This window comes from Oryzias latipes, chromosome 22 (assembly GCF_002234675.1).
Source record: "Oryzias latipes chromosome 22, ASM223467v1".
In the NCBI taxonomy this organism is placed as follows: Eukaryota; Metazoa; Chordata; class Actinopteri; order Beloniformes; family Adrianichthyidae; genus Oryzias; species Oryzias latipes.
Window position 1 is genome coordinate 18,163,195 of NC_019880.2, and position 27,014 is coordinate 18,190,208.

Genomic DNA, 27,014 nt, shown 5'->3' on the forward strand with positions numbered 1-27,014 from the left:
AAAAAAAAGATTTTGTTTTATGGACACCACAACTGTAAACTTCTAGTCGAGTTGTACTAAATTAGGAGAATATTTTGGATTTTACCTAAAACTACTTTTCAAGTATACAAACCCCCACTAATGATTAACCATTTGTTAACAATTTTAGACTCATATTTCAATAGAAACATCTTAAACATTATATTGATACTGATGTGGTTTCAGCCTTTCTGTTCAGTATCAAAGTCTTGGAGTATATCAGACTGGACAGATTTGGTTTGCTTTAACCCTCGTGCTATCTTGTGCGGTCCAGATGACCCCACCCTTACATTGACGTGACAAAGGTGGATAAAGGTGGAAAGATTTCCTGTAATCCATGGACACCAGTAAAGATCACAAATCATTGAAGAAAAAAGGTTCAGTGCACTGTCTTGTGGGGTCTAGATGACCCCACTCCCAATGTTAAAGTGCCTAGGATAGCACAAGGGTTAAGTGAACCAGAGTTTGCGTCCCCAGATAATCTGGAACAAATTTTCAGTGTGAATACACCCAAGCGGACTCTTGTCCAGGACCAGGAACCACTCTCTGACCCATGTTTTGAGGTGGTCTTGGTTCATTCCTTAATGGCCAGAGTTTTTGTTGGCTCTAAGTTTTCTCCGTCTCAATAGGCTCTGTGCTCGGAACAATTTGACCAAAATGGTCACAGTAATCGGTCATTACCGGATGTAAACAAAGAGGAAGCAGCCATGACGTTGAGATGCAAAAACTCATTGAAATTTGGTCAAATGTGTGCAAGCTCATTAAAACAGCTGTGAACGTGATACACATTGCTTCTCACTGTTTTTCCAAAAATATGTGTCATAAACACTAATCGGTGTACCTTTATGGCCATTGTCTCCTCAGTAAGCGCCTTGCAGCATGCCTCTGCCGTACCAAAGCAGCAAGGAAAAAGTCTGGTCAGAGAAATATCCAGTTTGAATAAATGGACTATTCCGACAAGGACTGCAAAAGGTCTTCAACTTCCTGTTTTTCCCCGCCCTCATAATTCCTGGCCAATAACTGAAGAGATCTATAGTCGCATGGTTTTGTTTAAAGCTTTGGTTCAAAACAGAATAGTCTAGTTGGAGGTAGTCTGACTACAGACCAAACGCAAGGTTCAGGACTCCATACAGACCAAATGAAGTGGACTTGGTCTGGACCAACAGACTTTTCCAGTTTGAATACACACTAAAAGAGGAACATGACACTTTTTTGTCCTTTTTTTTTTGTCCTTCTGACAAGTCCTTATCCTTTCCCTTTTATTTGCTTGGTTGGATTTTGTATTAAGATTTTTATCAAGATGCATTAAGCTCCAGCTTATCAGTATGATCTCGCCTGGTTTTAAAATGTTAATGACACAGTTACTCTTTGTTTCATAACAACTGATTGCCTTGATAGTACTACACTTTTTTAATTTAAGGCAGAATGGGTGATTTTATCTGAGGGTTTGTGGATCTGATTCCTCCATCTTTTGATTGCCTTCGAGGACATTAATTACATCAGAGTATCAGTTAATAGTTAAAATAATGTTCCTCAAGAATAAATATGTCAACATTTATATTTCATTACTGAAAGGGCATTCAAAAGGGATGATATAGTATATTTACGTTTACTTTTTAATCAATAAAGGACGATTACCTATTAAAACAATTTGAATAAATGCAGTTTCTGGCTTAATTGCAAGAGCAAAGTCATGATTACTTGTGATCACCAAATTAGATTTTTGTTTAGCGTTTTCTACACAGTCTGTTGTAGTTTAACATTTTTTTTTTGCATTTCAAGGAACTTTGTCCTGACATGGACTGGCGACTTGCCAAAGGTGCACCTTGCCTCCTACTGAAGAAATGCTGGAAGGGCTCCAACAACCCCAAATCTGTCCAAGCTAGTTTAAAAAAATGATAATTGAAACTTTATATCTACATGAACACCTTCCAAATGCAAAAAAATATATGAATAAATAAGAAAAGAAAGAAAAAAACATTTTTAAGAAGTACCCCAGCGTTTTTCAGTAACGTGCTTGGCAGAATTGAGAAACAGTAATAACGGCAAGATTAGAACTCTTATAAATTATTATTTTTTTGTTATAACAAACTGAACAAACGCACAACGTTTGATGAGAAATATTTATTCGAACTTGTGAATCATTGATGCCAAATGACTGTTCTACATGACGTTCCTTTGAGACACCAACTGTTTTGAAACCAATAATTTACCTGAAATCTGTGGGACATTTAAAAGCTTCTCTGACAGACATTTCTATGTGAAGTCCCGCCTCTTTTAACCCGAGTCTTAAGCCCTGAGCCTTTTGAAGAAAGATGGAAACCGAATCAAGTGTGAAACCTCTCACCAGTTTGGGATCACTTTGACCTTTTTGAAAAGAAAAGGATTAAATGCAATATCCAGGTAACATATGACCTGTGTAAGAGAACTGGACAGCGAGTGTGACCTCACACATAGAAAACGATTTGCTTTGGTTCCAACAAAATAAAGTCAACTCAGTCGCCGTTAAGCAGTGATCGGTCCGAGTCGGTCTGAATCAACGTTTCTATGGGAACCACTCTCACCAATCGAGTGAATTTGTTGGAACTCCAGATACTCCTACCCACTAGAAAGTGGGTAGGAGTATCTGTCAATCACACGCTTTGAATGTTTGATGTGAGACCACCTACTTTTATTGAGGCATCTGGTTGGTCAGTTTATAACTTAAATTACTTTCACTCATGAAAACAAATATAATGAAAAAATTAGGATTAGCAAGATTACAAAAAAAAAAAGGCATCAGAACAAAAATGATTATTCTAAATAATAGAATGAGGGAGTGATAGCTGTTTTGTCCTTATAAAGTCTATGGGATTTTTGCTTCTTGGAGCCAGTGGGTACTTCCTGTTGGAGCGCAAAGGGGAGGGATCACTCAGTCCAGTTCTCATATACAATCAGTGGTAACAACAATAAAGTAGAGACACCTGTGGATAAAACATTCGGATGTCTCCATCTGTCCCAACATAAGTCATCAATCTGTTCGTGTTATTTATATTTGCATTTATTTACAGAGAGAAATACCTTAAAAATTCTAAAATCATTTTATTCATAATATTATTTTTCACATTCTAGTTTACATAGAATTTTTGTTTAAGCTTCGCACACAAGCAGAAAAAAATAAGAACTGTCTTTCATCTCATATTACTTTTATTTTCACAAACAGTTTTTTTATTGTCTTTTTATTTTTATTTATTTTATTAAGAGGTAGAAAAAAAATCACTTTCATTCCTGATGCAACTGATAAGACTTAAAGTCATTTATCAGCCCCGTTTGTACCAAGTGGAGATGAGCCTCTGGATCACTGAACTCAACATGTCGGAGTATTCCCTCATCTATTCCAGCTGACCAGGACCGACATTCTCCCATCCCAGCTTCATCAGTTCCGTGACAGAATAGTCTCCAAAGCAGGAAACATTCTGAGCAGGATGGGTCTCAGTCCCAAATGCAGTTGAGACAGTCATCTTTCTGGATAAAATGTACAGAATCCTCCTCAACAAATGTTAATGTCTGTATGTAAAGAAGCACAGCCAAACTGCTTTAAATGAAAAGTCCTCACAGAAATTGGCATGAACTAATATGAAAGACATGAAATCAAAGAAAAGTTCAAATCAGAGTTCAATGGCCACCAGATGTCATTGTGATGATGTTTTCCTAAACTCTTCTTTATTCTGAACAATAATTCTTAACGCCAAGGATAAAAATGACAGACAGAAAATGGAGTTGAACAGAAACTAGCAAAAAGAAACGGCAGCAGGAACAGAACAAAGAGGAGGATGATGTCAGCTTCTCAGCAGGATGAAGGCTTTCTGCAGCCGAAACACGAAGGCTAAGATCTGAAAGGTAGTCCCAGACTGTTCTCCTTGATTACAGCCGGAGTTCTAGCCTTTAATGAAGGTTTTTTGAGGTGAAGGGTGAACAAATTACCTGGTAAATATAGGATGCATTTACATGACTTGTTTACGGGCATTTAAGGTGGAGCAGCCTGTAGCCTGGAGGATGTCAGGGAGGGGTTGGGCTGCCTTAAGGATGGCCTTTGCTGATTTAAAGGGGAAGTTGTGCCCCCCTGAAGCCCTCGGCTTGTCTTTACAGGTTTGCAGCAGCTCGTCGTATTCCTGCAGATCAAACAAACCTGTGCTCACCGCTTTAGCTGCAGAAACATCACTGCACTTTGTTAGAGACCTCACCTTACAGTCTCCCTCCAGAGTCTCTTTCATGGAGTCCATTTGGGCCTGTTTGGATTCAAAGATCTCCTACAAGCAGCAGACAGCATTAGTGTCAGAGGATCGGGGTGAGCTGGACCCTGCAGGGCAGCTCAGACGTGACGTCTCCACCGTTGCACAGAGAAAGACGTTGCATACCTGCAATCTTTTGGCTGCATCGTTGCGGGTCTCTTGGTCTGTGCTAGTCAGTGTGAGCACGCTCAGAAGTTTCACATCCGTCTTCTCCAAAGCCTCCGACATCTCAACCAGCCTCCTCTGCAGCCGCATCTCCTCCACACTACTCTTCAGCTGGATGTCCAGGACGGTCTCCATCTCCCTCCTCTGCAAATCCTTGCACTCCTGCTCCAGCTGACAACAGATTTGCAAACGTCCGCTCCAGCAACGACGTGAGGAAGAAACACAAGCAGCAGGCGGGAGGCGGATTACCTGGATGCAGGCCTGCAGCAGAAACTCGTTTTTCACCGTTTCTTCTCTCAGTTCTTTGTCCATCTCCATCTGACGAGAGCGCCGTCTCTGTCAAACATCACAGTCATGCTTTACGGCCTTTCACTTTATGGCAGAGATGAAACGCTATAACGTTTCCCCAATCTTCTAGTCCAGTTTTGGTGAGTCTGTGTGAATTATAGCCTCAGTTTGCTGTTCTTAGCTGACAGAAGTGTCACTCTGTGTTGTCTTCTGCTGCTGTAAACCATCTGTCTCTAGCTGTTGCGCGTTCAGAGATGATCTTCTGCAAACCTCGTCCTGTTGCCTTACTATCAGCTAGAACCAGTCTGGTCATTCTCCTCTGGCATCAACAAGACATGTCTGCCCACAGAACTGCCGCTCAGTGGATATTTTCTCTGTTTCAGACCATTCTCTGTTAACCTTAGAGCTGCTGTGGGTGAAAATCCCAGTGGATCAGCAGTTTCTGAAATCTTCAGACCAGCTCGTCTGCTGCCAACAATCATGCCATATTCAAAGTCACTTCAATTACCTTTCTTCCTCATTCTGATGCTTGGTTCGACCTGCAGCAGATCGTCTTGACTAAACGCATTGAGTTACTGCTCTGTGATTGGCTGATTAGAAATTTGCGTTAACAAGCAGTTGGACAGGAGTGCCTAATAGAGTTGCCGGTGAATTAGCTGTTGGCTGCTGGATCGGAGTTGTGCAGTAAATGGAACTGAGTGGTGCTGGGAGCCTTGATGTTTGCTCTTCTGCTCTTTAGCTTGGGTTAGTCCTGTAGCACATCATAGGACTGTACTAGTTAGAGTTAAGGTTTCTGAGTTCCGTGAGCAAACGCGTGTTGTTGGACTGTTTTTACGCTAAATAACAGAATAACACACCGCCATCAAGTCCTTCAGGCTGTGTTTCTGCTGCTGCTCCTGAAGCTGTCTCTCTTGGACTTCCTGCTCAGTTTTCTCCTCCAGCAGAAGTTTTCTTCCCAGCTGAGGTTTCTTCTTTAGCAGAGGAATGTTCGGCTGCTCACAAAAAGGTGGATCCTCTTTTTCCTGCTCCTTATCCTGCAACAACACAAAAAAAAAAAAAAATGAGTCCAACACAGACTCGGCCTCCCACTGACTCTTTACAGTTGTTTGTTAGTTGCATTATCTTCTCACTGGAAGAGAAACATGGATTACAACCAAGTCACAAAAGTTGAAGTTGATTAACTTCAGGTGCTCGTTTGAGCGTCAAACGCACCCACACCAGCTGTAATTCTCTCAGCTTCTTTAGGTAATCGGTCATCATAAAGTCCAAGCGTTTTGTGATCTCCGTGTCCAGGGAAGACAGCTGATTCCGCATTTCGGATTCCTTGTCCTGAACCAGATTCTTCCTCCTAATCTGAAAGATTTCCGCCATGTCTGCAGAGGAAGCAACAGAGAGAGTCCGCTTTAGAGGACATTGTTGGGTAGATTATTGGGCGGCGAAGGAAGAAGAAGAGAAGGACAAAAGAAATCAATTAGAAATGCGAAAGAAGAAAAAGAAAAAAACAAGAAAAAAGGAGAAAAACAAAAGAGAATTTAAAAAGCTAGTAAATAAAAAGAAGAAATTGTTAAAACAGGAATAAAAACTCACTTTGATGAAAATCATGTTTTAAACATGTTAAGATAATTAATCTTAAAATTGCATTTCTGACTATTTCTTTATTTAAATAGATTCATGTACGTCTTTGTTTTCCTCGTCTGAGCTGGAATCTGGCTCAAAACTGTTCGGCTGGAAAGCTCCATCATTGCTCGATGTTTTTGTTGCACCGGTAATGTTAGGTTGGGGTTTGTAAGGGGGCTGTAAGCTAGCAGCAGAGAGTAAAAACAAATGGATGATGGGAATTAGGTGTGGGCTTACTCCCCTTCAACAGTCCAAGTCCTGCTGCTCTGCAGAAACTACGTCCTAGAAAACGATCCAGGTTTTTTATGCCGTTCATCGTCATAATTAAAAGACCTCTGGGAACGCTTTTGGAACAGAGCAAAAGATGATCGGAGTGGAGCTTAAGGAAGAAAGAAAGAAAGAAGGAAAAGTTGGCCCAAAAAAGTGCAGTTAGTTGTGACCTCAGTGATCACATGATCACTAACCTGGTACAGGTCTGATCTGTTCATCTCCTGCTGCAGATCTGTCATTTTCTTACCTCTCAGCTTGTGCTCATAGTGTCTGCTCATCTTCATCATCGCTTCCTGGTGTTTCTGGTGAGGGTGAGGCAGAATCAGGCTCAGCGTGCACAAGTGCTTAAAGAAATAGTCTAACATGCTGATCAAAGAAAGTGCATGTGTCACCAGCTCCAGGTTCCTTATGGAGGCCTTCTTTAGGAACCTCCTCTGCCTGCAGGCCGCCTGCAGCTGCTCGTACTCTCTGCACAGCTCCACCTCCCTCTTGGTGATCTCGTTCCGGAGCAGCAGAGAGGAGGAGACGTTGGCTTTCTTCAGGTCGGCCACACTGTTGTTCTGCTCCGCCAGCATGTTCTTCAGCCTCTGCTGGTAGTCCTGAACAAAAGAAGCGGAGTTCAAAAACGCAGGAATCGGAGAAACATAAAGGAAGCCCCCGTTACTTATTTGAACTTTTACACATTTTCAAATGACAGAATGAAAATCCAGACGATGACTGTCATGGTGTGAGGCTCTACATGCTCACAGAAATCTCTGCTCGATGGCGCTCCCTGGCCTCCTCCGTCTGTCTTCTCTTGAATCTCACTCGAACCTCTGTCTCTTCCAGCTCTTCCTTCGCGATGCTCCAGGCAGCCTGGTACTTGTCCCTCTCCAGCTGGAAGTTCCTTTTCTCCTCCCGCACTCTGTCCAGCTCCTCCTGGAGCCGAAGGAGGCCTTCCTCCCAGAGCTGGAGGTCAAAGATGATGTGTCAGCAAAAAACAAACAAACAAACCCATCTAACTAATACTGTACACACATAAAAAAAAATCAACAACAAATTTGTGAATATGTAGTGATGTCAGTTCCTGGGTCCATAAAGTCAAACTCCGATCATCTTTTGAGTTATTCTCAAAGTGTTCCAGTGGTCTTTTATTTAGAATGATGCTGTTTTTAGCCTAAATCAAGGACATAGTTTTTTGCAGAGCGGCACTTGTGCATCATAAATTTGGGTGGAGATGTTGACATGGAGTTAACCCTCCCTCAGTTCCCATCATCCATTTTTTTAGGTTCTCTCCCGCTAGCTTAAAGCCCCTCTCACCCCAAACCTAACATTTATACCGTGCAACAAAAATGGCGAGCAAAATTGGACCAATAGTACAGTTCAGATCCAGATTCCAGCTCAGGCGAGGAAAACAAGAGACGTACATGGATCTAGTTCTCTGCAAGTGGATGCATCAGAATGGAGCAGAGCATGGAGCTTGTGGCTTGTGGCTTTTTCAAAAAACATTTTTTCTCCTGATTCACAATTATTTGACTAATAAAAATTCTAAAAATACAATTTCAAGCATAATGTTCCTTATATATGTCCTCTGTCATAAAAAAATGCCACAAGAACATATTAAGAACACACATTTCATCAGAGTGGACTAAACCATCATAGATAAAAAATGGGGATTATTGATTAATTAAAAACTGAGGGACATGATAATAATGGTCAAATTTTATAAACAATTCATGTATTTTCTTATATTACTATCTTAGGTGAAAGTAGAAAAAATGATTACAGTAGCAAGAAAAATATAATAAAGCTTGCAGTTACTGACTATTATTTGTTTTATATTTAATGACAAAGTGGTCAGTGGGGACATGCTCATCATGGCTGACCTCTACGCCTCAGCAACACATTCAATGTTTCTAAATATAATTTTCTAAGATGTTTGTGTGCGATAATGCAGAGTTACGTTTGTCTTTTTATTTATTTTGTACTTTAATATTAAAACCTATGGAGGTAAAAATGTGGGACACAAGGTGCACTGATTTTAGAGAATCTCCCTTTGTCATCGTTAAAATATGAACAAAAATAGCATAATATGTCTTCTGTTTAGTTTGGGGTTCAGGACGACATGATTCTAATCAAAACTTTGGTTTGCAGTCACCTGATCTTTTGACAGCTCGTTATTGATGGACGGAGCTTCCATCACCGAGGACGTCGTTTTCCCCTTTCGGGCCTTCTTGACTTTAACCTTTGGTGCCTGCATGTGAGGGAAACCGCCAACGGGTCAACGAAAACATACAGCAAAATATAAAGACCATTTATTCATCAAATAAGTCAACTTACCATCTTCAGCACTTAAAGAAATGACTCCGCGGAGAACAAAACACTCAACTCGAAAGTTAGCCAAGAAGAAGTCGTTTCTATAGCAACGAGGTCACGTGATCACAAACACCTCACCTATGGAAGCTTCGTTTACATCCGCTATAATTTCCAATGACTTTAACGCTTAAAACTATTAAACAAAACCAAAAGTGGGATTCGTCCACCTTTGTAAAAATAAGATAAGATAGTAGGCGGTTACGTGTTGATGCTATCATAAGTTCAAAGGTTTCTATTATACAGTTAAGTTTGTAAAGATAGTGATATTTCCGAGTGTCATTGAACGTTGCCAAGAAGAGGTTGTTAGAGTTGCCAGATCTAGAAGGGTTTTAACGAATTATGGCATCTTTTTCTCCTTTGATCACATCGGCACAGCAGGCCATACGCTTTGGAAATGATGTCATGAAAAACAAAACAACGTTGACAAACTGTTGACAAACCCAAAGTTAATATAGATTAATCTGTTTTCAATAAGTTAAAGACCCATTACAATGAAAATTGTTTTTTTTCTCACAATGGAGGAAATTCAAAAAGGAATTTAAGCTTACATTTTATTTCTGAGTACTTCTTTATTAAAATCATTGTGAATCAGAAGGAGATGAAAAACACAGTGTAACCCTTGTGCTATCCTAGGCACTTTAACATTGGGAGTTGGGTCATCTAGACCCACTAAACAGTGCTCTGAACCTTTTTTCTTCAATGATTTGTGATCTTCACTGGTGTCCATGGATTACATGAAATCTTTCCACCTTTATTCACCTTTGTCATGGTAGGAAGAACACGTCAATGTAAGGGTGGGGTCATCTAAGATAGCACAAGGATTAAAAAAGCTTGTAAATGTGACGTAGAAAATGACATCGGCCAGGCCACCCATGTGATGCATCCACTTATAGACGGCTACATCCATGTACGTCTTCATTTTCTTCGTCTGAGCTGGAATCTGGCTCAAACTGTACGGCTGGACAGCTCCAATATTGCGGGAATGCACCAAAAATCCTCTTTGGTAAACTTTAACGCGATTCTGTTGTTGCCTTGCAAATTAAAAACATGATGTGTTTCGGAAAAACATGCTTTTGAGGAGGGTCTCATTTGTAAATCTTTGTCCCCAAACGACCTAAAGTGGTCACGTCTGTGACAACCAAACAGGTTTCAAAAGGCTGACATGAACATGCTGGAGATCTTTGGGCTGACCAAAAGCCTGGCAAATTTATATTCATAAATCTGTTTATTGTAGCGGTAATTAAACACGTTAAAAATAACTAACATTGATTTTCTGTGGGTGGTCCTCAGTTACTTAACTTTTAAAACCTCTTGCATTTATTTTCCCTTTTAAATTTTGTGCATAGATAGGTGAAAAACCAGAATGCAGTAGTTCTCTTTGATGTGAGGAGCATCGGCCTTAGCAAGCTAATTATTTTCCACACTGACTTCTTCAGCTGCTGTTTCTTAACAAAAGTTTGAAAAGCAGAAAGACCGTACTCTGTGGAAACGGACATGGCTGCACACAAATCAGAAGAGACATCCTTTAAAACTAAATGGCAACAGTTTTATTAAGTTAAGAAATCAACACATTTAAGAAGTGTAACTATATACATGGTTTCTATGGTGAGGATTAAAAAATAGCTCAATACACCAAACTTAGATGGATGTTTTCCACATAAATAATGACCCTGGCTGCAATTCTACTTACAATCATCCGTGTGGCTGAGGGGGGAGGGGGGGTGCCACGACCTCCAGTAATTTCATTGCTTGAGTCAGAAATCAAGAACAAAGTCACTGAATTGTTTGTGGGTATAAAGCTAAGCTGTCGTTCACATAAAGCATACCTACTGTGTGTTCCATGGGAAACAAAGACAAGGCAATGGTTTTAAAAAAAAAAAGAAAAAAAAAAGCACAAAAATGGTTTCTTGAGAACAAGCGGCGGGCTTCAGGTGATAAAAAGCTGGAGCGGTTTGAGTGAGGTCATTTACAGCAGGCTGGGTGGGAAAGCAGCAACATCCCTAACATGAGCTACTTTGTTCCGAAATGTACAGAAAAAAACTGCAGCTTCACATAAAACAAGGATGCAGAAGTTCACAGGGTTTGTTCTTTCCAATGCTTTGTTCAGTAGTGCTTTCATAGTTATTCAGTGGCTCTTCCGCCTGGATCCATGATTCCAGTGTTTGCTTCCTCAGTGCTCCTCTTTGTCTCTGCTTTTCTTGTCTTTCTCGTCCTGCAGGGCCGTGCCCAGCTTCTTGATGAGCACGGACAGGACTTTGTCCAGTGGGTCCATCACGCCCCTCTGCACCCACTTGGGAATTGTAGTCCTGGCGTGGTGGAAACCCAGTTTCTGCAGGATGTAGTCCACGCCAACAGGGTCGATCTTCCGTCCTGTCCAGGAGATGAGCCTGCAGCAAAGAAGCAGCGGCAAATGCAAACCAATCAGGACACTGTGACTTTTTCAATTTCTGACTGTTTACATTTTTAAGAGAACCCGAAAACAATGAGAGACTTAAACTCATTTGAAGAATGTAGGACATGACTCTAATAGTGACTGAATTGACGTAAACCATTTTCTATGGATGAGGTTACACTCAGTCCAGCTCTCATTCAATGATTCCACATAATGTGTGAACAGAATTCTGCTGCCCAGATCCCCAACATTCATTTGTGAGTCTGCAGCCATGTCACAACAGTTCTGCTGCTGCCTCCACAGAACTTTAAGTCATGATAAAACTTACATCCAATGTTTAAAAAGGAAAAAAAAATGATCACAACAGAGCCAGTTAACAACGTCATTCAACTTTTTTCACTTGTTTTTTCATCTTTTACCAAAAACAATCTAAACTAAATTACATTTATATGAAAGCTTCTTTTTTAAAAGTTTAGATTCTTGATTCAGTTTCTGAAAATAACCACCAGTGCAGAGAGAAGATTCTAGCACTCCAGAAAACAGAGAAGAAAGACCTTAAGACCTAATGTGGAGTTCAGTGCCTTGCGCAAAGACACAACGACACATGGGTCGGCAGGGTGGGAACTGAACCTTCTGATCAGAGGTAGACTACTCCCCCTATAGGTGGAAGGTTGAAAAAGCTGAGCCCTTATTGAAGAAACTAGAAGGTATTTTAGTCATTTGATAACTAATTTACTTATGTGATAATCTGTTGATTACTGCAAAATGTACCAATTTACGATTTTTATTTTAATGGAACATGATTTACAAAAAGGGATTCTCTTGAGGGGGCACAGAGTGGCTCCTTTTTTGTTTTGTTTTTTACTCTTTCTGACTGCAAACATGTTCTTTCTCATCGGAGTTAAGGCAGTAAATCTAACAGAGCTGGATTTTCCTCCTGTTGCCATCAGTGTTTTTGTTAGATATGCAGAACATCCTGAAGACTGACTCAACCTCCTACAGCGATGATTCTAAGCTAGGGTTTTTATTTTTTTTTAAAGTGTTCCTGCTCGGTCTGGATCAAAGACACAGGGAATGACTAAAGGATGTTTTAAGGAAGACTTCATAACCCTCAAAGGATGAGGATCACAGTTTTGTTCCTGCAGACTCCGTGACTAATAATTGATGGTGGATGTTTTTGATCAGACGGTGAAAGCTAAGCTGCTGCTGTTCTTCTACGTGATGTGCGAGCGACACATCAAAAAGGGTGGAGCGGCGCAGACCTCAAGGTGGGCTCCAGGTGCCAGGTGTTGCACATGAACTCCCTCCAGTCCACGGTGGTGTAGTTGATGCCCTCCTCCTTGTCCTTGTCCTTGTCCCTGGAGCTGTCGTCGTTGGCGGCTGTCGGACTCTTCTGACCGGGCCGGGCTGAAAACATTCTCGGTACAAAAAGAGCTAAATGGGAGAAAAAAAACAAAACAGAGTATGTCTTTGAACGCTTCACTGCCTTCCTGCTTTCTTTTAAACACTTTCCAAAAAGGCAACAAGGAGCCCCGTTCATTCTGCTCACAAAAAGAGCAGTCGGCGCATTAGCGGTACGGATCTGCCCCTCCTCCGTAATCTGGATTAATCAGAGACGAGGGAAAAAAATTTTCTTTACGCACACGTACAATTAAAGAGCAGCCACGCTTTTAATTGTCCGGAAAGAATGGAGTCCTACTGGTTCCATTGTGACAAAGTGAAGCCTATTCAAATGCTGCCTGTGACGGGCTGCCTGACCTCCCTGCTGCGGGAGCAAATAACACGCAGCCCCCTCCACGTTTCTCTCTAAAATGAAGGCCGCAGCATTCCAAGAGCTCCACAGGTGCACAGACAGATGTGCTCATCTGGTTCCTCATGTTGGATTGGAAGAGGAGACAAAATTATAGCGTGCTGGATAATTCCCCGTTGGAGCCTCTGATGGGTCTTTTTTCTCACCTCCGAAAGCGAGGCGGATGTGTGGGAGAGTGGGACAAAGAGGATTCGTTTCTTTGTCTGACAAATAAACGACAAAGCTAGAGCGAGCACCTTTCTCCTTCTCTTTCAGGTAGGCCGACACCAAGTCGTGAAGGAACATGATGAGCTCGGCATCCATGGTGACGCAGATGTGGTCGGTGAACTCCGTCACCACGCTGCACTCCACTTTGGGCTTGCTGCTGGAGTCTGAAAGAGGCAAAAACTGAACTGAGCACAAGAGCCAACACTGATTTGTTCTTTTGCAATAAACAGCTTCAGGGAGCTGAGGTTTTTACACTGATATCACATGAGAAGGTAAAATTTAAAAGACCCACTCCGACCGTCTTTGGATCTATTTTCAAAGTGTTCCCACTGGTCTTTTAGTTATGATTCTGTTGTTTTTAGCCAAAGTTGGTGTCCTTTTCTTGCACATAGTGTCTGCAGAGTGCCATGCGTTCAAGGGAAATTCGCTGCCTGTTGGCTCGGAGTGAGCCAATCTTCAAATCCCATCATCCCTCCAAACTTAACATAAGCGGTGCAGCAAATATGGTGAGCAATATTGGAGCGATCCAGCTTAGATCCAGACTCCAGCTCAGACGAGGAAAACAAAGACGTTAATGGATCTATTGGTCTGCAAGTGGATGCATCAGAATAGAGCAGAGCAGGGAGCTTGTGGCCTGCTGTTGTGGGTTCTACGCCACACCTACAACCTTTTATCCAAATGGTATTTTTTCGTCTGCTCCTGATTGACAAAGATTTGAAGAAAAAAATAACATCAAGTACAATTTTTGAGCTTGTGCCCTCAATCATCAGAAAAATGTCACAAGACCAATTTCAAAACACCAAAAACATGATTTTTTTTGGAGTGAGTCTAAAATTAATCGATGGGTGGCAGAAACAACCAATTTGTTTTTTTGTCAAAATTGAAATCTCTGAACAAGGTTGGACAGTCTTATTTTTTATTTCAAATTTCTAGAGAACTACCTAAAAAATGAATAATTCTAATAGTAAATAAAATATTGGAAAATTAATAGTCAATAGAAAAAATAAAACATGAGATTTTCAAAGGAAAACATTTTATATCGTCACAAAACACTTGATTGATCAGTTTTAACCAGAAATTGTTTTTTCATTGAACTTTTAGCATATATCAGTTACTCCAGAGGAAAAATCAGAAATCTTTCGACAATGTTTTTTTTTTGTGGATCAAATTACCTTCGGTGCGCACAAACCAAAAAGTTTAAAAAAAAAAAAAAAGAAAAGAAAAGTAGACTTAATAAATCCTTAATGATAGCAGCATTCGTTATGTGTGCAGCAGGAAGCCTATGTGCATTTTTAGAGCTTTAATGTAAACAATCTTACCTTCTGCTTTGTTGCAGGAACTCCCATTGCACACTCAATAAGGTGCATTACATGTAAACTCCAACCTGATTAAGATTTGTGTCCAATATTTATCTACTCATATTTTTTATTCAAGAAAAGTCTGTTTTCCTTTGCAGCAGAATGAAAATCATCTGAGGCTTTAGTCCATCAGTATTAACCAAAAACATATTAGACATTTACCACATTAACAGAGAAAACATGGGAGGCAAGAAAAGATCCACACCCCATTATTACACATCTACCCACAAACAAATGTGTCATTTGGGAGACAGATGGTAGTTTAGTTATTCTGTGTGCTGAAGAAGCCCGCCCTACCTGTTAGAGAGGGCTCATCTGGATCCTGCACATGGATGGATTTAAAGTCCAGCTGCATCCTGGGAAGGGCAAAGATGGTCTCCGTTTCATGGTTGTAGCTGGAGGAGCCGCGGAAGCTGCTCAGCAGACTGGAGCTTTTGTTGGCCGAGCCGCTCTCTTGGTTGTTGGCTTCCACATTCCTGAGCAGGTTGAGCTCTAAAACAGCAGATAAAACATGACCCTTGACCTTTCAGATCATGATCCCTCCTTCCTTTCTGAACCACTTTATATTCAAATATGTTTTCTTTATCAAATCAGGACACTCTACCTTTACTGCATTAATAAAAACATAGGAATCAAATAAAATTGATATAAGGTTTTTAAGTTAAAAAGGTGGATAAAGTGGCTGTGAATTCTTTATCTGAGTGTTAAAAGATCAAAAGAAAAGCATATTTCTGTTATTCCACCTTACATAGCCCAAAAACATTTGTGTTGAAGTGACTGCAAAGTTATAAAGCTAAAAACCTGTGTACACAAAAAACACTAACAGATGAATTTTCAAACTAAATTTTTGAAATCTTTTATAATTCCCACATATTCAGGGTCTTTATAGCAATAAAAGCGTCCAGTTTAGCATGTCTTAGGCACATTTCCAAACAAACACATTGTTCTAGTATGGGTACACTGACAACCTGTGGTTGGCACACTAAATTATGTTTATATTCATTTTACTGGATTATTCAAAAATATTAACTTTAACTCAAAGATCAACAGCAGGTTATGTGCAGCCAAGTGGACTTGGTTTGTTGGAAAAAGTGGCAAGAGAGTCTTAAAGTATGAAACACAAAGTCATTTGGGAAAGAAAAATAATTAAAAAAAATGTTTATAATTTACATTTATTATTAACAATATGTATGTGTCCTGCTGGCCCTCACACTAAATGCTTTCTGCAAAAAAGTTTGCACACCCCAATGCTGAAGTGAAATTTTTAGAACACAAAGAGCGCCCCCTGTTGGTCATATGTCACATTTAAAGTTCATTTTTGAGGTTGAGCTCAGCTTTCCCATCAGTTATTTTATCTTTAACAGACTAGAAATGAGTGTGAGCTGTTTCAAATGACTAAACTAACACTAGTGATACAAATAAATAAAAACAAGCTGTAAGAGCAGAGTTGTCTCTTAAAGAGCCATAAACGGTGTTCATGTAGAGTCTAAAAGTAGAGATAATGTCTCAAATCGAAAAGACCTCTAATGTTTTCAACTGTGCAGGTACCTTCGTTCCTCATGGCAGTGACATAGTTGAACCACTCTTTGACTGTAGCTACTCCGTGTGGAGGATTTTCGTGTCGCCGGCGGGTGATTTTGGTTATAGTGGCCATTGGACTTTCGAGAGCGCCACAGGGTTTTGTCACCATAGTGTTGTGACCAAGATGGAAGTCCAGAGTCTGGACTATGTAGGTGGACTCATCTTTGGAGCCTGTGAGCAACACAAACACGACAATGATTCAAAAGGAACAGCAGCAACAAAACCAGCTGCTTTCAAGTCCCAGAATTCTCATTTGTCTCACCGTCCTCCCAGATCTTTTGTGCCTCGGTCCAGAAGGCGATGTTTGGCTCTTCCAGGTGGAACAAAGCCCACGACTTGGATCGGAAGTTTGGCCCGTGAAAGCAGGCCAGCGTCATGTGGTTGCCGTGGAGGCTCATGGAACCACCAAGCTGCACGGCGTCCTCAGGCAGAGGCACCTGGAAGAGAGAGATGTGGCAGCCGGCGATAACCTTCAGCACCCCGGGCCAGTGGCGGTGATGGGCGGCATCCATGTCTGAAAAACACAGAAGCTCACTGCTGTGGTGCCGCAGTCACGGTAGGCGTGCTAACAGAAACGGTTTGTTCTCTGAAGGCCACTCATTTAGGTTTTTTCTGTTTATTCTGCTGCTTTTATATCTGATTACCTAATGAGCACCACTGATTACATTCAGCTGCTCCAACAACCAAATCCTGTTCAAAAAGCGGAATACAAATGAAGCTAATTAGAATGAAAAATCAATTCAGTTCCTGTAACCAGGACACAAGCAGAGCTGCCTGCTGAGCGTTCCCTATTATGCAACGCTCCACAACAAACATGTAACCCTGAAGGAGAGCGCGCTTACAAAGCTCTGCAGCTCCTTTATCTGCGTTGATGACGGGGGTTTTCGGGGGCAGGTAGGGGCCAGGGCCCCACGTGGAGAGGGCCCGCTTGCTGGTGTCGAACTGCTGTGTGAAGAACTCCTGCAGCTTCATGCCGATCTTGATGAGGTCTGGAGTGGTGGAGCGTGAGATGATCACCTGAAAGATGTCCCAATGCAGGTCTCCGTGGACAAAGATCTCACTGGAAAAAGGCAAAGGTGGGGAGAAAAAAAAAACAAAAAACAAGGAAGAGAAAATCAAAAAAGTGGCAGGAAGCAAAAGGAAACTGGAGAGTTAGGACATCAAATAAGCTCGCACACAGAAAAAATACCGAAATCATCTTACTGTTGTACAAACAGACACTTCTTTTGGTAAAAAAGCATACCAGTGGTGTCAAAAAAAGCAGTAAAGCAGTGATTTTCTTTCTAAAGTTTGATTTTCTTTAAATATTTGTAGTCATGCATTGATTTTTATCCAGACTTTGCAACTGAAATTAAGACGAAGCAAACAAGTAGCTGAGGTAAAATCCAATTAAAAGTCTTTAAATATGGAGTAATTACTTTAAAGACCTACTCCAATGAGTTTTGGTGTTTTTAACATTTTCTTGTAGCACTTTTCTCATGATGTATGTAAAGAAAATTGAGCACAAAATTGCCTTTCTGGGTATTTCTTTATTGAAATCGTTTGGAATCTGGAGCAGGCAAATAAATGCTGTTGGAAAGATCTTATTTGTGACGTAAAAATATGCCTGGCGGGCCACAAGCTCCCTGCTCCGTTCCTCCTTTCCAGTCAAAACTTCATAAATCCGACCATCTAGTCTGGACGTTGAATTTCCTCTCCCTGCACCCATAATCAAGCATAAAATAACCTTTTGTAACCTCAAATCTGTCTCTCCTGATGCACTGTCAGCCTCCTTTGCTGCTAAATTGTCCGTCTCTCCTCCCCCCCTGTCTAACAATCCCACTGAACATGTAAACTACCACAATAGCACCCTCTCCTCCTGTCTTGACCAGTTGGCTCTCATTAAAACAAAAAATGTCTCCTTCACCCACACAGCACCCTGGTACACCACAGAACTCCGCACCATGAAATCCCGCAAACGACTGCATCACAAAACTGGACTAACTGTACATCTCCAGATGTACATTGATTTCACTCACCAGTACAAGAATACCCTCAATACTGCCCCTCATCCTATCGTCCAACTTCATTTATACCAGCTCCAATAATCCAAAAACTTTTTTCCACCTTAAACAACACCCTGCAGAATAATAAATAAGCTGCAATACATTCAGAACTCTGCTGCCTGTCTGCTCACACACACCCGCTCTCGTGAACACATCACCCCCGTCCTTCAGAACCTTCACTGGCTCCCCATCGCTCAGCGTATCAAATTCAAAGTTCTCCTCATCGCTTTCAAAGCCCTTCATAACCTGGCCCCACCCTACCTCACCGATCTCCTCCAGCGTCACACCCCTTCCCGCTCTCTGCGCTCGTCTGATGCTAACCTTTTGTCCCTCCCCTGTCGAACTAAGCATCGAACTTTGGAAGACAAAGCCTTCTCCAATCCTATGGAACACTCTGCCCCAACATCTCAGAGACTACACCGACCTCCCAATTTTTACAAATCACTTAAAACTCATCTTTTTAAAATAGCTTTTAATCTTTAATCTGTCTTTTTGTGCCATTTAAAGCGCTATACAAATAAAATGTATTATTATTATTATTCTGATGCATCTACTTGTAGACGACCTAATCTCTGTCTGAGCTGGTATCTGGCTCAAAACTGTAGGGCTGGATAGCTCTGATATTGCTCACCCTTTTTGTTTCACAGCTAATGTTAGGTTGTGAGGGGCTGTAAGCTTGCGGGAGAGTATGTAAACATATATGGGTGATGGGAAAGGGGGCGGGGCTGCTTTGGGCCACTGATCCCATCAACAACTCAGAGCTGACTTGCTGCTTCTCTGCAGAAACTATATCCATAAAACAACATAGTTTTTTTTTTATTTTGTGGCTAAAAACGGCAAAATCATGATTAAACGGCAACTGGGAACGCTTTGAAAATAGATCTAAAGATGATTGGAGTGGGACTATAACATAAATCCAACGTACCTTTTTTCTGAGATGCTGCTGTCCACCGTACACAAGTTGACTTTCCATTCATCTTTCAGGTTCAGGTCAGCGTTACTGAACACTCCCATCAGGATGCTGGAGCCCATGTAATCCACCCGGGCCTCTGTGGAGCCCATGGTGATCTGGATCTTGTGGCTGGGCTGCTGGTTTGGGTGTTCAGAGATGTGTGCTTCAAAAGAGAAAGTGAACAGTTAAGTTTTTTTTTTTACGTTCTTTTTTTGACATGATCTCTTGTTTCTTAAAACAACTTTAGAGCAGTCACGAGTTAAATGTGCACCAAAATCTGCATTTTAAAGTGCTATAATTGTCCTAATTTACTTACAGACCATCTCCAGAGTGTTTACGTCTATGTTGCCGCCCACCACTCCCCCCTTAGAGTCCAGCTTGGAGCGGCCAAGGCCAACGGACATGCTGATCTCTCTGTCGCGGTTGCTGCCAACAGACAGGCGGCCCTGACTCTTCAGTCCGCTGGTCGTCCATCTGCAGGCGTAAAAGCAGCATTGAAGACTGCAGAAGTGCAGCTAAATTATGCAGGAGGACTCAGTCACGACCAGAACGTCCCCGGGTGTAAACATAGGTTAAACAGGATTCCACCTCCGGCACTCAGATTAGTTCAGGCTCAGTTGTTTTTCACTTCAGCCAGTTTATCATCATCCTTTAAATGCTTTCAGTCTTTTTTTTTAAGAGTAGCTGTTGTTTGGGTTGTTGAATTGAACCCAATTTGACCTATAAATGATTGTTTCACCTAAGAAGGGCTTAAGATGAAGATATAAATGATTTAATTTCAGCTCAAGCGGCACTCTGACTTATTGAGGATGTTTGTGTCTCAGGGCGGAAAATGTAGATTTGGTTTATTTTTTTATGAAAAGCTCATCAAACCTGATCCCTGTGGTTAAGCCCACCAGAACTTAAACAATGAACAATTAAAGGAAGATTTTTTTTTATTAATAGAGGATGTAAAAAACTAAAGATTTGTTCCTATTAAAAATGTTCACTGATGGCTGTTCTGCATGCAAATGTTTTCAAGCTAGTTTTGTAGCATATTTGCCTTCAGCTACTCAAGATTTTCATTAAACTAAAAATGCATTTCTACTTCAGCAACTTAAAGGAAAGGTTTAAAAGCTCCCTTTTGGTTTGTTCACATTAGAATGACTAAATACTATAAGTAAATCTGTTTTTTTCTTTTTTTGCATTTTTCAAGTGTATATAATCCATTAGCCTAAAGTCTTAGTCTAAAAACTCAAGTCTTTTTAAAAAACTAGAGATAAAAAAGTTCAAATCATGAAGTCAAATTCCTGTTTGTATACTGAAAGCTTTGAGATTCACATTGTTGTTTATAAAACGCAAGAAGAATGTAAAATTCTTTTTCTCGGTTTATTAGGTTCTTAAGTTGTAAAATAAATACGTATGATTGATTTACTAAAATAGCTCCCAATTGTCCATTTATGCTACAGAAAGCAGGTAAAACATCAGCAGCTCTGTTATTGTGTGCTCGACTCGGCAGTAAAAAAAAAAAAGCATACGTGTTGTTTCCCATGACGTTGCTCATGTTCATCTGAACGGTGAGCAGCTTCAGGTTGATGGCGAACACCACCAGTGTCTCCCAGGGCGACCCTTGCTGACCAGCAGCCTTCCCATTTTTGCCAAAGGAAGGAGTTGAGGTTTTTGTCACTGAATCTAAAGAAATTAAAAGATTTTGATGGGAAGATTTGTTGCTTGGTTTCATTTGACATGTGAAGGGGAAGGGTAGAAAGCAGGTTTTCTTTGTCTTTACCTCTCCTTGGCGCGGAGGAATCCGACACGCTTCGAGTGCGGCCGGGTGCCGGGGATTTGAGGTGGCCCAGGCTGCTTGGAGACATGTTGCTCCCGGTGGTGTGCTCTGAGAAGACGTTGGGGGATTGTGGGACGTGCTGCGTCCCATCCCAGGTCCTGAAATATGCTTTCCGGCTGGACTCAGGGGACAGATGCTGGGCAATGTTTTCAGTTGAGTCAGGGGTAGCAGGGCCAGAGGCTGCAGAGATGTGAAAGTTTAGAGACATAAGTTAAGAGAAGGCACTGATATTTTGAACTTCTCCACTAAAACTTGATTGGTTTCATTGCACACATTTGTTGTTGTTTTTTTGGTCTCAGTTGTGTTGCAAGTCATACAGTCATGTTTGAAAGCCAGATCAAGTAAACAACACAGAACAAGTCTCTGTGGCTTCAGTGAAAACAATAACCTGGAAGGTTGATGGTCTGATCCCCCAAGAAGAGGCGTCTGGCGATACTGCGGCGGTACCAGGCTCTTGGGAAAGCCAGGATCTCACTCAGTCGCCGCATGTCGTATTTGAAGGAAGCCGAGCCGATGTCGCACACAGCTGAGGACAAGATCACACGGGAGATCAAAATGGCTCTGCAGCACACGTACACCAGTAGGAAACGCTGTCAGGTGATGGAGCTGCTTAAAAAATCCCATTAGCTCGAAAACTACTGTAATAAAGTAGATTTTTCAGAACTTTTTTTTTAGTATGACCACAATAGTGAACATTTACTTGTAGTTGAGTACAAAATTAATGTAAAAAGTCGCCTTGTTACATGACATTAATCTCTGGTAACAGAGCAGATTTTCTGCAGTTGTCATTGAGGTTGGGGTGGTTTTTTTCCTCTCTCTTTTTTCCCCCCAAGTTTAAAACAATAAAGCTGTTTGCATGCCCCAAAAATTGAAGGGGTATGGAGAAGGGGAGGGGAAGAATTCAGATTCGCCCTTACACTTATGGAGGGTTTAGCCTCAATAGTTTTAACCGGTTAAAGTAATGAACATTTGAAGTTAATTTTTTTTTGTAGTTTACGATCTGTGTTTATCATTTGTCAAAGAGTTTTAGAAAATAAATTCGTTTTCTGAATAAAATTTCAAAAATTAACTAGTTAACCTGTACATTAAGTAATATATTTTAAAAAACACCCTTTCACTCAAAAACTATTTGCCACTAAAATTCTTTATGTAGTTTTCTTTTGATAATGTGACAGTACTTCTATATAAGTACAACTTTATTTTCCCTTGAAAATTAAAATTTGGAAAAACCTAAGGTGAGGGAGTGAAGGATTCCTAATCTCAATTAAAAACAAGAAGTTTTGATAAGAATATCTATAATTAAATATTAAAAACAGACATTTTTTTTATAACAGAGACACTCATCTTTAGTACTTTCAATGGCTTCATTGACATTTAACACATATAATATCAATGAAGTATTAATTTTTACATTACTGCAAAAATTCCTCCTAGGCAGATTGAACCTGAGATTCTGAGATGATAGACATGATCTGCAGAGTTTTCCTGTCAATGATACAGTCTGTAGTTCCAGCCGCTGTCGTTTTTTCTGCTTTGTCGGCCTGAGATCAGCTGTCAGTTATTGAGTCAAGCCCCAACGTTTAAAAACATCAGATGTTCTCTGTTTTTACTGGAATTCTTTGTATCATCAAAAAGCTGAAAAGCTGGTCTCCATCAACTCATTTGAGCCGAACATTTCAACATTTGGTAGATTTGATCTATTCGGCTAAAATTCACGACTTCTCTAAAAAAAAAAAAAAACTTTTTTAAGGGTGAGTTTGCATCAAGGTCAGACAATTTTTATTTTATATTGGGAATTTTGTTTAACTTAAAAGAAATGAAAATGATGACTGAATCTGTTTTCCTATCAAACTAAATACGATTATCACACCTCCACCTTCTGACTGCAGATTTTCTTTTTACTGCTGCAATCAACTTCTTGATTTAGATCGAGGTTGTTCTGAGAGTTGCCTAACATCAGTAAAATTTCCTGCTGGTCTTGCACTAAACTGTATTTTTCGGTGTACCTGAGATGTTGATGAGGGTGGTATCCATTTTTCCACCTTTGGTAGGAATGAAGCTTTCGATGAAGGTGGGGCCTCCGGTGCGCCTCATCCTGGACAAACTGACTTTAACAAACTCCAGGTTGATACTCAGAGAGTCTTTTCTTCCCGTTACTGAGGACGGCTCTTCGTCTACTGTTCCTGAGCCAAAACCAGACAACAATCACAACAAACACAAAACTGTTTGAAAGAAACAACATCTACAGTCTAAGTGGACATAACTCAGCAGCAGCAATAGAATCTTTCTGGAAGACACTGTGGCAACAGAACTTTCTTACCCAGCGGGCCTGGACCAGGAGGCAGGCCTGTAACTGCAGACTTCTGCTTTCCAGCGCCGTATGGATGAAAGACGTAGAGGGAGAAATCGGACATGCAAGCGGTGAAGCTTAGGCCAGAGGAGGTACTGGGGGGTGTCGTTAGGTCGGACTGGCTACTGCTGTGGCGACTTCTCCCCAAAGGACTCCCCAGCAAAGGAGATGCTGGAGGGAGAGACAGCTGGGGTTACAAAGCCAGCAGAGGCAACAGCACTTACCTTAACGGTTCACATGACAAAAGTAAGTAAATGAGATTAGGTTTCATTTTTCCTCTAAAAAGTGTAACAGCTGAGAAACAACTGACAAAAAAACAAAAACAAAAAAACAGAAGAAGGCAAGATTGCACAGGAACAAACTGTGAGTAGACAGGCTGACATTATGGAAATGACAGAAAGCTTCCGGTCTAAAGTTCAGACAAAGCAAAAGGGTGAGACTCTCCACAGACCTTTGCTGGGGGGCAGTTTGGGAATGTGCTGTCCAGGGGGAGTGGAGGACGGCTGGTGTGACCCGTCGGAGGGGTGGGCTCCTGTCGGAGTTTCCAACTCTCCACGGTTGGAGGAGAAGACCAGGTCTAAGGAAGGCAGCTTGAGCATACACTCCACCCTGGACATGGGCAGGCAGCTGAAGCGGATCTGAGACGGCTGCAGGCAAACAGGACATCAAACACAGACATATGCAAACCTTTTCGAGCAAACGGGCCCTTAAGATGCTCAATGAGCAAAGAAAACTGCATAAAACAATGTGTTCAAAAATTTCCGAAGATCTGTTTTATAATACACATCTATAGCTACATCAAGGCCCATTACATTTAGTGAATCTGTGTTCAATTATCAGAGAGTAAATCCTCTGAAACATAGCAAAAATATATAATTTACGTAAAAAATAGAATAGTAAAATAGCCTAATTCATAACTAGTCAAATTAAACTGCTGCAGAGGCCCAAGTGTATAGTTGTGAGTACCTGGACTCTGACGTAGACAACCACGTCCACTGGGAAGGAGGAGTAGGCCGACGTGGAGGAAGACACCAGAGAAGTGGTGGACTCCTCCAGCGGCTCCACCGTATCAAACGGACCCATGTCCTCCTCCTGAGTCGACACTGCAACACAAAAACATTAGGTTATAGCAGACAACTGAACAGGTTGCTTTGAACAAGGACAGCAAACTTCATATGAACGCTGCATTAATGAAAGCAGACCTGCGTAGTTTCGTTCCACAGGAGTAATGGGAATGGTCTCCAGGGCTTTTTCCAGGAAATCCAGTAGACAGGGGCTGATCACCATTTCTTCTGGAAGAGTCTGCAGAGCCACCCAGGCGTACAGTTTGGCCGTCTTCACACCGCCGCTGCTCTTTCCTTTGGCTGCAGACACACATAATGACCAGTCAGGTGAAACCTGGACTCTCCTCTGAGTTTCCTATAATATTTATATATTTTTTCTTTAGTTTGTTGCAATGCATTAAGTGGTTTGATCACGTCTGAGTCTACGTCCAGCCTCTACAAAAGGGATGAACTCTGATGTGGCTCCTCGCTCTGAAGAGGCGTGCCGGTTAAACATGGGTGAGGAACATGGGTGGGGGTAGAGCATGCAGAGGAAAATAAGCAATTGCTCTGTACCTGATGGTAGAGGTGGGGGCAGGGGAGGTAGGAGCGAGTTAGTCCTGCTTTGGCCTGCATTGGGAGGGTTTGTAGGGCTGCTATCTTTCATACCATACAGCTTTGACTCTTTGGAGAGAGTGCGGGGCAGGGAGGATCCCCGTGAGGCGTTCGGCGACTCCGTCTTTAGAGTCTTGGAGTTGTAGTGCAACTACAAGACAGCATAAGAAGTTCCATCAGTTAAACCCCCCCCAAAAAGAAGGAACTGAACATTTAGGATTTGGCCAGAAAAGCAGACCTTAACATCCACTCCTGGAATGTAAAAGACTGTAGTCTCTAAATCGTTGGATTTGGTCGGCAGAGTGGACGGACACTTCTTTCCTGCTAGGAGATGGGTGGTGGAGGGGAAGGCCTGCTGGAGCTTCTTCTTTTTGGGAGGAGAGTCTTGATCCAAACTCCTGAGGCTGCGATCACAGCTTCTATAAAGCAAAAGAAATCAATTTAGCAAACGAGACTTTCAGAAAGAAAGAGTGTATTTACAATCAGCAGGCCACGAGCTCCCCCCATTCCATTCTAATGTATCCACTCATAGATGACTAGACACGTGTACGTCTTCATTTTCCTCATCAGAGCTGGAATCTGGATCTAAACTGTACGGCTGGATAGCTTCAATATTGCTCACCACTTCTAATGTTAGGCTGGGGGTGTGAGGGGCTGTGAGCTAGAGGGAGAGCTTGTAAACAGGGGTTTGCTCTGCCCCAACAGTCTCACCCACAACTCAGAGGCAAATTTCGAATGAACTACTGCTGCTCTGCAGAATGTATTTTCTAGGAACGACACAGGATTTTTTTCTAAGACCGGCATCATCATAATTAAAAACACCACTGGGAACGCTTTTACCATGGATCATGTGGTTCTTTAAACTCTCAGAACATGAAAAATGATACGTAGATTTATTTAAGCTCTTCATGACCTCAACATTTACTCAAACCAGGAAACATTTCACGGTTTCTGTTCACCTCTTTAAAGCAACATCTTCATGCTCCATCTGCTGAGTAGTGGGGTGAAGGACGCACTTCCCACTATCAATCTCCACACGCACATCGAGCTCAAAGTCAATGTTTCTCTCAGTAGCTGTGCCACTGAAGCTCCGGTTTGCTGGTGTGCTGGGCCAGCGCTCGCTGAACAGCTGACTCACAGCGGAAAACCCCGAGGGCTTCCTGTGAGGCGTCGGTCTGCGGTGAACAAAACATTTTCTGTTTTATTAACATTTATGCACTTATTGACGTGATCCAGGAAAACGTAATGAGGACGTGCGAAGAGCACTTACAAAGGCCTGCGATACCCCGGCAGCCTCTCACGCTCAAACTCGTCCTCCTTCTCGGAGTCTTCGGAGGACGAAGACGACGCTTCGTCACGCCTTATGTCATCGTGCTGGAAGGGAAGTGTGGGTGAGAAGACAGTAGGGGTGGCAGGAGCACTGAAAACTGACTGCTGGCTCTCAACATCGGATGACAAATTAAGGTGAAGATGATGATGGAATGGGTCATCAATGGTGACTGAGAACAGGTCGCCCTCTGTCTCCTCGGGAAACTTAAGAGAAGAATACAAAGTCAGTTTGTGGGATGGTCTAAGGTTATCCAGCATAAAGAATCTGATCATTTACAGGGAAAGTAGGAAATGTATTCAGGAAACTTTAAAACCTCTAAAAGTGTGGTGTTCTGTGCATTGGATTCCCGTACTTAGGGCTCTTTAGGATGTAAAGATTGCTTCTACAGTTATAAAAAAAAAAAAAACATCCAATGACAGAACACCACATTTGCCACAAGTCAAGAAGAAAGGACGCTTTTGTCGGAAGGAAGAGTGAAGAAAATCCTCAGGAAAATGAACACCAGGAAAGTTAACAAAATAA

General features: G+C 41.6%; 2 protein-coding genes across 12 annotated transcripts in view; both read right to left on the minus strand.

Annotated features, from left to right (window-relative positions):
• Nucleotides 1-3,079: 3,079 nt before the first annotated feature.
• Nucleotides 3,080-9,062, minus strand: LOC101165774 (growth arrest-specific protein 8). The gene is made up of 11 exons (XM_004082652.4): nucleotides 8,949-9,062; nucleotides 8,767-8,862; nucleotides 7,377-7,577; nucleotides 7,022-7,228; nucleotides 6,877-6,931; nucleotides 5,955-6,115; nucleotides 5,600-5,776; nucleotides 4,704-4,790; nucleotides 4,416-4,625; nucleotides 4,242-4,307; nucleotides 3,080-4,169 (listed from the first exon to the last, which is right to left on the minus strand). The coding sequence occupies exons 1-11, from the start codon at nucleotides 8,949-8,951 to the stop codon at nucleotides 4,002-4,004; spliced, it is 1,431 nt and encodes a 476-aa protein (XP_004082700.1). The 5' UTR covers nucleotides 8,952-9,062; the 3' UTR covers nucleotides 3,080-4,001.
• A 1,446-nt stretch (nucleotides 9,063-10,508) lies between these two features.
• kiaa1109 (KIAA1109 ortholog) overlaps nucleotides 10,509-27,014 on the minus strand; it is a 71,323-nt gene continuing 54,817 nt past the window's right edge. For 6 of the 11 annotated variants that reach the window (XM_020713918.2, XM_011490601.3, XM_020713921.2 and 3 more), the window contains 21 exons: nucleotides 26,433-26,695; nucleotides 26,122-26,337; nucleotides 25,401-25,581; nucleotides 25,124-25,313; nucleotides 24,707-24,868; nucleotides 24,471-24,607; nucleotides 23,956-24,151; nucleotides 23,475-23,675; nucleotides 23,161-23,337; nucleotides 21,543-21,680; nucleotides 21,098-21,334; nucleotides 20,847-21,000; nucleotides 19,646-19,803; nucleotides 19,303-19,492; nucleotides 17,175-17,392; nucleotides 16,595-16,846; nucleotides 16,300-16,503; nucleotides 15,049-15,243; nucleotides 13,423-13,557; nucleotides 12,639-12,810; nucleotides 11,155-11,371 (listed from right to left, as the gene is read on the minus strand). In XM_020713918.2, coding sequence (XP_020569577.1) covers nucleotides 11,155-11,371; nucleotides 12,639-12,810; nucleotides 13,423-13,557; nucleotides 15,049-15,243; nucleotides 16,300-16,503; nucleotides 16,595-16,846; nucleotides 17,175-17,392; nucleotides 19,303-19,492; nucleotides 19,646-19,803; nucleotides 20,847-21,000; nucleotides 21,098-21,334; nucleotides 21,543-21,680; nucleotides 23,161-23,337; nucleotides 23,475-23,675; nucleotides 23,956-24,151; nucleotides 24,471-24,607; nucleotides 24,707-24,868; nucleotides 25,124-25,313; nucleotides 25,401-25,581; nucleotides 26,122-26,337; nucleotides 26,433-26,695 — 3,993 coding nt within the window. Of the gene's footprint in view, nucleotides 11,372-12,638; nucleotides 12,811-13,422; nucleotides 13,558-15,048; nucleotides 15,244-16,299; nucleotides 16,504-16,594; nucleotides 16,847-17,174; nucleotides 17,393-19,302; nucleotides 19,493-19,645; nucleotides 19,804-20,846; nucleotides 21,001-21,097; nucleotides 21,335-21,542; nucleotides 21,681-23,160; nucleotides 23,338-23,474; nucleotides 23,676-23,955; nucleotides 24,152-24,470; nucleotides 24,608-24,706; nucleotides 24,869-25,123; nucleotides 25,314-25,400; nucleotides 25,582-26,121; nucleotides 26,338-26,432; nucleotides 26,696-27,014 lie in introns of all 11 variants that reach the window. The other 5 variants (XM_020713925.2, XM_020713923.2, XM_020713922.2 and 2 more) reach the window with 4 other exon arrangements.

Excerpts from the sequence above, each read along its gene's own strand:
- LOC101165774 (XM_004082652.4), bottom strand. Across the intron at positions 4,626-4,703 it reads TGCTGCAGGCCTGCATCCAG|CTGGAGCAGGAGTGCAAGGA; the intron begins GTAATCCGCCTC and ends ATCTGTTGTCAG. Across the intron at positions 4,170-4,241 it reads CTCTGGAGGGAGACTGTAAG|GAATACGACGAGCTGCTGCA; the intron begins GTGAGGTCTCTA and ends TTTGATCTGCAG.